We start from the raw sequence: 8,547 nt of genomic DNA, 5'->3' as shown, positions 1-8,547 counted from the left end.
GATAAATCAGGTTGTTAGAACTAAACTCTAATATAACTTATACAAACAAAACAGTTTAAGTGCAGTCCTCTTGTATTTTCATGTGAAAAATTGCGGTAATGCTTTAAACCACTACTGTTGTCATCAGTATCCACCACGAGATGATGCTATGGTCAGTAGCACAACTGTTTAATTTTTTTTTCTTCTTAATAGTACCTTTATATAGCAGTATTAATTGTGACTATTGGGACAATTTTGTCTTTTGACACACATACACAATATAGATGAGTTTAATAGTGTGTGATTTCACAGGCTGAAAGATCAAATAGTTATGCATAATTCTTAATATCAAACTGAGACAATAAAACACAGATAGTTTACAGGTGAAGTGATGAAGAAAGAATAAGGAAGTGAGCTTTTCAGTATCCCAGCAGTCATCCATGATTTACTAAAAGTTAATCTACACTCCACAGTAGCACCTCCCTTTCTTTTTGTAGCTTTCTGTCCTTGCTTGCTTTCCTTTCTCATCCATGTCATTTTGTCGGGTTTATGTCTTTTATTTTCATTAAAAATGCTCTTTGTGTTTCTTTTTTAATCAAAACATCAACTTTGTGAACCAGGGGCGTCTATCAGCAAAACACAGGTATGTTTAGTTTACTTTACTCATTTAGTTTAATACAAATTGCTGTAACCTGTTAATGGACTCTTTTCATTTTGATAATGGTAGTATGAATCACTAAATTACAAATCAGATTACATTTACTTCCACTGTTATTACTGCTACTTAAAGTAAAATTAAAATTAGAAGTTCTACTGTTTATTTACTGTAATTCCAGAACCATTAATAAAGGCACTAACCATCATCTTTCTTGCCCAGTTTCCCATTATGGATGCCCTCCAAGATCTGATAATGGGAACTCTATCAAGACTACAGAGAATCAAAACGGTGGCATGTAATCTCTGCAAAATTCCCCTCCTTCTCCTGCTTCTGTACTTCTTTGTGTGCTCTCTGGATATTCTAAGCTCTGCCTTCCAGCTAGTTGGAGGTAAGCACATAGTTTAGTTACTGTATAAACATAAGCAACACTTTATCTAGAATTTTAAAGTTGTTGACCCATCTGTGCCTCTTTGGTTTCTTTAAAGGCAGGATAGCAGGGGATATTGTCCAGGAAAATGCTATCCTTTCTAACCCTGTGGCAGGGCTGGTGGTGGGGATAATGGTGACAGTGTTAGTCCAGAGCTCCTCCACCTCAACCTCCATTGTTGTCAGTCTTGTTTCTTCTGGTTGTGAGTTAAAGTCAATTAAACACCACCAATTCACATGGTCAATGAACAACCAATCTCTTCTGATTATCAATTTTTCCCAATATTGCAATGTTTTTGTTTAGTGCTGGACGTGCAGTCAGCCATTCCTGTCATCATGGGCTCTAATATTGGAACATCAGTGACTAATACCTTTGTTGCTCTAATGCAGGCTGGGGAGAGAGAAGAGTTTGAAAGGTACAGCTGTGTGTTATGTGCCATATGTTTATATATATGTGTTTATCTTTAATAACACCTAACATTGAGTTTGTTCTAGGGCATTTGCTGGCGCTACAGTCCATGACTGTTTTAACTGGTTGTCTGTGTTGGTGCTTCTCCCTCTGGAAGCTGCGATTGGGTTGCTTAGACAAATCTCAAAGGCTATGGTTGACACACTACAGCTCAGCAGTGGTGAAGAAGCTCCTGAACTTCTTAAAGTTCTAACTGAGCCACTGACTAAAATGATAATTCAGGTCAGTGCACCTGTGAACTTTTATAAATATTCCAGCCTTTTCTTGTACTAATCTCAAAATTAAACAGAAGCAAATTCAATAAATTCGTTTAGGGATAGAGTACAAATGCTATTTTTGCTGTTTGTAAATAATAATATTGCAGCTCTGTAATAGTTAATATAAATGGACATTCCTAGTAAATATTACAGCATTTATTTACATTTAAAAACTGGCATAAAATGGAAATAGCATACATCAACCAATGACAAAAAAAAGACCTCCCAAAAGGTGAAAGCATCACCTATTAAACAGAATTTGCTTTTAAAAGGTTACCTATTAAAGTGATGTATTATTATTCCACAGCAGTTTGAGAAGAATGGATAAAAAAAAAAATACAACAAAAAACCGATACTTGTTCTAAAGCCGTGAAGTTTAATTTGAAAACTGGCACCTCTAGCCTTTAATGGAGATTGTGTCATGATCTGCAGGATGTGCAGAATGGATGTTGCGTTGAGGACCCAAATGCAGACACGCAGAGGCAGAGTGAGATTACCAAAAGACACATGAATGAACTACACATTAGATACTCAACACAGGAGGAAGGGAACACAGAGGGAGGAAATAGAAGAAGAAGAAGAAGAAGAAGAAGAAGAAGAAGAAGAAGAAGAAGAAGAAGAAGAAGAAAGAGAAACAGGGGAAATTTAGGTGTAACAGCAGCCTCAGATATAAATATACATTGTTGAAAAAAATATGTAAAAAGATTAACAATAATAACACTAATACTAATAATACTACTACTGATAATAATAATATATACTGTACAGAATTATAACCAGTTATGGATTCACTTGAAAAATGTACATGGTGTGCCTGTGTGTTGAACGTTGAACAGGACAGACTATTTACAATATACTATATATATTACCATACAATATTTACATACTATTGATTGTGGTTTTGTTGGGAGCAGTGATGGTTATAAAGTCTTACAGCTGCTGGGAGGAAGGATCTGTGTGGGGGCTCTGTTTTTGCATCTGTGAGCGGGGTGGGGGTGATGCGGGCGTTGGGGGCGGTGCGGCTCAAGGATGGGTTGTGGGCTGAGTTGTCCTGTGCTGCTGGGGCTGTGTCTGGGCGCCCGGGTTGTCCTGGCTGTTGTGCCTCCTGGGCCTTGGGTCTGTTCACTGTCCCTCAGCTCGTATGGTTCTTTGGGGTCCTTTTCTGGGTGCCTGTGCTGCCTGGGTGGGACCGAGTTGTGCTCTCGGCCTCTGTTGGCTTTGCAGAGGGCCTCAGACACTGATGTAGACCTTCCTGCATGTTTCTGCCCTGGCACGGGGGTTTCCACTGCTTCTTGGTCTTTAATGTAGGTTGCGGAACTTTGGGTTCTTGTTGTCATCCTGTGTTGTGATGTTTGGACTCACCACACTGACTGATTTGGTTTCTGATACTCTCTTTGTCCTTGTTTAGGGGTCTGGATGCTGGTCGTCACTGAGGTGCTTTTATTCTTGTGGGTTTTTTTGTAAAGTTGAAGAAAAAGAAAATCTTATGATGAGTTGGGCTCACTATGTTAAATTTGGAAGGGGTCACATGCATGTCTTCACAAGTGCATGAACATGGGCACGTATGTGCACAGGGACATCCACGCATGAGCACACACACACACACACACACACACACACACACACACACACACACACACACACACACACACACACACACACACAAAAAGGGGCCAATGATGTATTAAAACGCTACCAACCAAAAGATATCCCAGCCTGTAGCAGATAGCATAAATTTTTTATTTTTTTTTCCAGTTTCCTGCCTGTTCATGCTGCATGGCTGGGGTACCTGTCAGACTTTTTTTCTCTGTGGCCTTAAAAAAAAAAAATGAACAAAACCTCAAAGTCCAAAACAAATCAAAACACTGAATAAACTGACCCAGGAACTTGACAGATTGTGTATGACACTGTATATTTCTCATTAAGTGACACAAATGTCTTTACACAATGCCCTAGCTCAAACTAAGAAAAGAAAAGAAAAAAAAAACGGATGGAAGTGATAATCTTAAACATTATCAAACACACTGTAATCATGTCAATAAGACTGTTAAAATAATGTTTTTCTTTATTTAGTTGGATCGGTCAGTCATTACAGCAATTGCTACAGGAGACCAGAGTGTGAGAAACAAGAGTCTGGTGAAGCACTGGTGTCAAACCACAGCCATGAAGGTACAGCAACAATATTCATGCTCATAAAATGTACTACCGGGCTTCTTATTTACTCAGGATAGGATCTAAGAAACTTTACATTTTAAAGTTATGTATGCTATATTTAGGCTAGTTATTCAGAAAACAAGGTAAAGATAATAGGGTAAAGACACTACAATAATTTTAAAAGTAGCTTCTTATGTATTTTGTAAAACCAAAAGTATACTTAAACTGATTTTGAAAACTATGTCAAATTAGTGAACTATCTAATCAGCTCTCAAGTGCCCATCTGTGCTCTGCCTGTTTATTATTGTTAACAGGTCAATGAAACTTCCTGGGGAACACACAACCTTTCAGAACAAACACAAAAATGTATGCCACTTTTTCAGTATTTCTGTCTTTTTAAGCTGCCTTTAAAGTACTTTTTCCTCTGATATTTTTCTGTTTCAGCTGCTACCTTTGAAGGCTCATACCTGAGGGGCTCCAATTTGGCCTGTTTATTCTATTACAAAAGATGTGCCATTTAAGACCTGATGGTCTGATTAACAGAAGTAGTGCCAAAAAGTGTGTGAGGCACTGATTTTTTTTTGTTGCTTTTTGGCTTATTATTTTTGCCTCAGCACAACCCCTTTGCTGTACATATATTTTCCTAGACTGTACTTAATTACTCAAGTATCAGTAATTGAGAATTGCTGTTTAAGCATTGATTACATTTAACATTTGGTCAGTTGTTCTGAGATAGTAGTGATTCTTTAGTTTCTTATCACTTTCTTTCCGTTCAGGCAGGCATCTCTTTGTGGACTGCTCTTTGTCAGATTTAGCCATAGGTCTGATCCTCCTGGCTTCCTCGCTGTTGGTCCTGTGCAGTTGCCTGATATTGCTGGCTAAACTACTCAACTCCCTCCTGAAGGGCCAGGTGGCCAGTGCCATTAACAATGTTGTTAACACAGGTAATAACACAGCTCGTCAGTTATCCTGACCTAAAATCTATCCAAGATTTAACCACATTCCTTATTTTATGAAAACCTAAACCAGGGAATAACCGTAATAAATACAAATACATGAAATAGCATGGTTTCAGGGATACCTCACCCCCACTGTGTGTCCTGCAGAGTTTCCCTACCCTTTCACTTGGCTGGCAGGTTATTTGGCTCTGTTCGTGGGAGCAGGAATGACCTTTTTGGTACAGAGTAGTTCTGTCTTCACATCAGCCATCACTCCACTAATAGGTAATAGACACAAAACAGTGACATTATACTTACCTGTGGAATTTCATTTTAATATATATATTGTGGCTTACTAAAGGTGTTTACTCACACAATGTATTTCCCCGCCTGATAATTACTATAAAAGAAGCTACTTGTAACTTTAAATCATAGCAACATTCTCATTTTGTTTGCCATCGACTTCACTGATGATAACCTACCACCACAGGAGAATGCATGAGATCATGTTTAAGCACATTTATAAAAAGGTATCCATTTGTATATTTGTGCCATATCAGACACGTCTATAACCAATGTAGTCAGATTCATGTATTGTTTAAACTTTTATTTTTATTTTTTGTTATATATTTTGGTCTAGTGATTGAAGTGATGTTTTACTCCTCTCTGTCTATGCACAACCTGACGGATTACTTAGTTTTTGTCTCTATTACTCAGATCTTAAAGCTACATTTCCTACGTCCTTTACTGATGTACAGTACCAGTCAATAGTTTGGACTCACAGGGTGAACGTGTCCAGACTTTTGACTGGTACTGTTTATTATTTTAGTGCTTTGCAATTTAATTTTGCTTACATTTGCTGATTATATTAAATGCAGAATTATCATACTGTAACCTCTCAGGGATTGGTGTGATTAGCATTGAAAGAGCCTACCCTTTGACTCTGGGGTCCAACATTGGCACCACTACAACAGCTATACTAGCAGCCCTAGCTAGTCCGGGAGATAAGCTAGCTGCTGCTACACAGGTACATGTATATACACACACACACGCACGCACGCACGCACGCACGCACACACATATTTTTATGTGTATTTTGATCTATTTAAGTTCACTCCTGGGAATATTGCATAGCCCCTTAACCTAGCCCTAACTGTTAAAACTAAATATTTAATCCTCCCTCTTGAAAAAGAATAAAGAAGCAAGTTTTAACCTTCAGACAGGCCCTGTGGAGGTGTGAGATGTGGAAAAAAAGCTTTTCTTGTCACATTTTCCCAAGAAAATGTCTCATGTTGTTTCATTCACACAGGTTTTGTATGTTTGATATTTTTCCTGTAATTTGTCTCTGTCTGCAGTCTTTCAGTTGCATCTTTTATTCTCATATCTTTATTCTAGGTTTCTTTGTGTCATTTTTTCTTTAACCTCCTTGGTATCCTGCTGTGGTATCCCATTCCAGTTACTCGCCTACCCATACGTATGGCCTGTGCCCTTGGCAAATGCACTGCCAGGTATTTTTTTTCCACAAAAAACAAAATATCTGATAGCAGCTAATTTAATGGAAAATCAAAAACCAAATAACACACCTATACAGGTACCGCTGGTTTGCTGTCGCGTATCTCCTTCTCTGCTTTGTGCTACTCCCAACCCTCGTGTTTGCTCTCTCCATGGCTGGCTGGAAAGTGATGACTGGGATTGGTGTTCCAGTCATTATGGTGATTATATCTGTTGCAGCAGTTAACATTCTTCAGGTACGCAGACCTGATTGTTTGCCACTTAGACTACGAAACTGGGACTTTCTACCTGCTTGGATGACATCATTGCAACCCCTGGATGACCTCATCAGCAGACTGACTTCATGGTGCAGGCAAGAGAACGGTAAATATATCTGCAGCTGCTATCATCTTACTATCATGTCAACCATCTTACTTTCAGTTTCAGCCATTCCTGAAGCAATGTTTTTTTGTGTGAGCATTTAAATCCAGTCCTTGTTTTTTTTCTTCTAGGGTGCATTTTTAAAAGAAATGATACTCCAATTACATCACTGGAGGGCATTACTGAAAACACTGAGAGAAGAGATAAATGGGGGCAGAACTGCGAGGACCCAGAGAAGGATGAGAGCTGTACAGAACAAAGAGGACTGAGCATTTTTGAGTGTTTTGATTTACAGTGTAATAGGGAAAATGATAAATACAAAATAACAAGCAACACATCTGTAAACAACAATGGGGATAACTTGGCTGCAAACTGGCCCATCAAGAAAAACATAATTTCAAGCAATCAGAGCACTCAACTGTGGAGCACTCACTTTTAGTGCTATTACTTCATCTATGACACATCCAAAACTTGCTCTAAAATGTGATATATATGTAACCACACATAAGGAGTATTTTCATACTGGTTGGTGTTGGTGTTGGTGTTACTGGTTAAAGCAATAAATACCTGAAATCCTTGTTCTCAGAGAGTAGAAACGTTTGATTTGATCTGCTGTCACATGGACTTATGGAGTGGTTGCTTGTTATTTCTATTGTACAAATTCTACAGGTTGGACTCTGGCGCTTGAAAAAAGGCGAGTTTTGATGATGACTTGTGGAAATTAGAGGGGAAGATACAAAGAATTTGAATTTTCCCAGATGCTTTGCCTTAAACTAATCTTAACTAAACCAGTTCAGTTATTATGTTTTCTCAGTTTTCTTACTGAATATCTCAGAGGCTCCAAAGACATAAAGTATTTCAAATAGATTACTTACACATAAAAATATCACATTCAAATGTGTACTATTTTGAGAGGCAAGTAACAAGAAACTGTAGTACAAATATGCATGCTGTAGTTGACAAGCTTTTCCAGTTCATGCAACACGTCATGTGCACGCTGTGTGGCACGCAGGATTGGACCCAATAGCAAGACATGTGAGAACTGAGCTCAGTGGTGGTGCCAGGGGGTGCTATAGCTCCCCCTGGAAAAGTCATAGCACCCCCATAGCACCCCCAAGAAAATAGCTTGTGTCTGTGTGTTGAGAACTGAGAGAACAAATGATCCTTCATAGCACCCTCAGTAAAATGCTTAACCCCCCCTTAGCACCTGCAGAAAAATATTTCTAGAGCCGCCACTGACTGAGCTTAATTCTAAAGTAGCTTTTAATACTGGATGCTCTTGCATAAAATAAAAATGCTCAATTCAGAATACAAAATCTCAACCCAGGGCAGAATAATTTGAAAGCCTTGGGAACCAGAAGGGAAACACAAAAACTAGAATGCACATAGCTTACAATAAACAAGACAAGAAGGAACATAATTAGACACACACAATATATACACATGAGGAACAAGAGAAGAGTGGAAACATCCAGGGAGAACAGGTGAAAAGTATAACACTAACGAGACAAAGCAAGGAAAACTAAACACAGATCACATGGGATAAGGGACTGTCAAAATAAAACAGGAAAAGACCGAACATGACACAATTCAGACTTGACATATAGAAAGGTTGGCACCCAGAGGGAATCTAAACATGACTAAACAGAAACCTAAAAACACACAGGGAACAACAGGAAGTGAAACTAAACATAAGACAGGAGACAAAAGACCAAGACTGACACAGGAAGACAGATGTGGGGAAGACAAACAAAAACAAAGGGAAAATCGGAATTAAAAACAAAACCATAACTA

At 38.5% G+C, this 8,547-nt stretch overlaps 1 protein-coding gene across 1 annotated transcript; it reads left to right on the top strand.

Annotated features, from left to right (window-relative positions):
* Positions 1–505: 505 nt before the first annotated feature.
* LOC115774630 (sodium-dependent phosphate transport protein 2A-like) lies at positions 506–7,478 on the top strand. Its single transcript, XM_030721988.1, has 14 exons — positions 506–622; positions 857–1,025; positions 1,123–1,266; positions 1,368–1,479; positions 1,559–1,754; positions 3,863–3,958; positions 4,258–4,309; positions 4,720–4,887; positions 5,050–5,166; positions 5,784–5,908; positions 6,277–6,389; positions 6,473–6,756; positions 6,885–7,001; positions 7,423–7,478. Exons 2-14 carry the CDS (start codon positions 866–868, stop codon positions 7,476–7,478), a joined length of 1,740 nt encoding a protein of 579 aa, XP_030577848.1. The 5' UTR covers positions 506–622; positions 857–865.
* The last annotated feature ends 1,069 nt before the right edge of the window (positions 7,479–8,547 follow it).

Source organism: Archocentrus centrarchus, chromosome 24 (assembly GCF_007364275.1).
Source record: "Archocentrus centrarchus isolate MPI-CPG fArcCen1 chromosome 24, fArcCen1, whole genome shotgun sequence".
NCBI lineage: Eukaryota > Metazoa > Chordata > Actinopteri > Cichliformes > Cichlidae > Archocentrus > Archocentrus centrarchus.
This window is presented reverse-complemented; position numbering and strand designations above follow the sequence as displayed.

Excerpts from the sequence above, each read along its gene's own strand:
- LOC115774630 (XM_030721988.1), top strand. The coding sequence starts at position 866 with ATGGATGCCCTCCAAGATCTGATAATGGGAACTCTATCAAGACTACAG. Across the intron at positions 1,026-1,122 it reads TGCCTTCCAGCTAGTTGGAG|GCAGGATAGCAGGGGATATT; the intron begins GTAAGCACATAG and ends GTTTCTTTAAAG. Across the intron at positions 5,167-5,783 it reads AGCCATCACTCCACTAATAG|GGATTGGTGTGATTAGCATT; the intron begins GTAATAGACACA and ends GTAACCTCTCAG.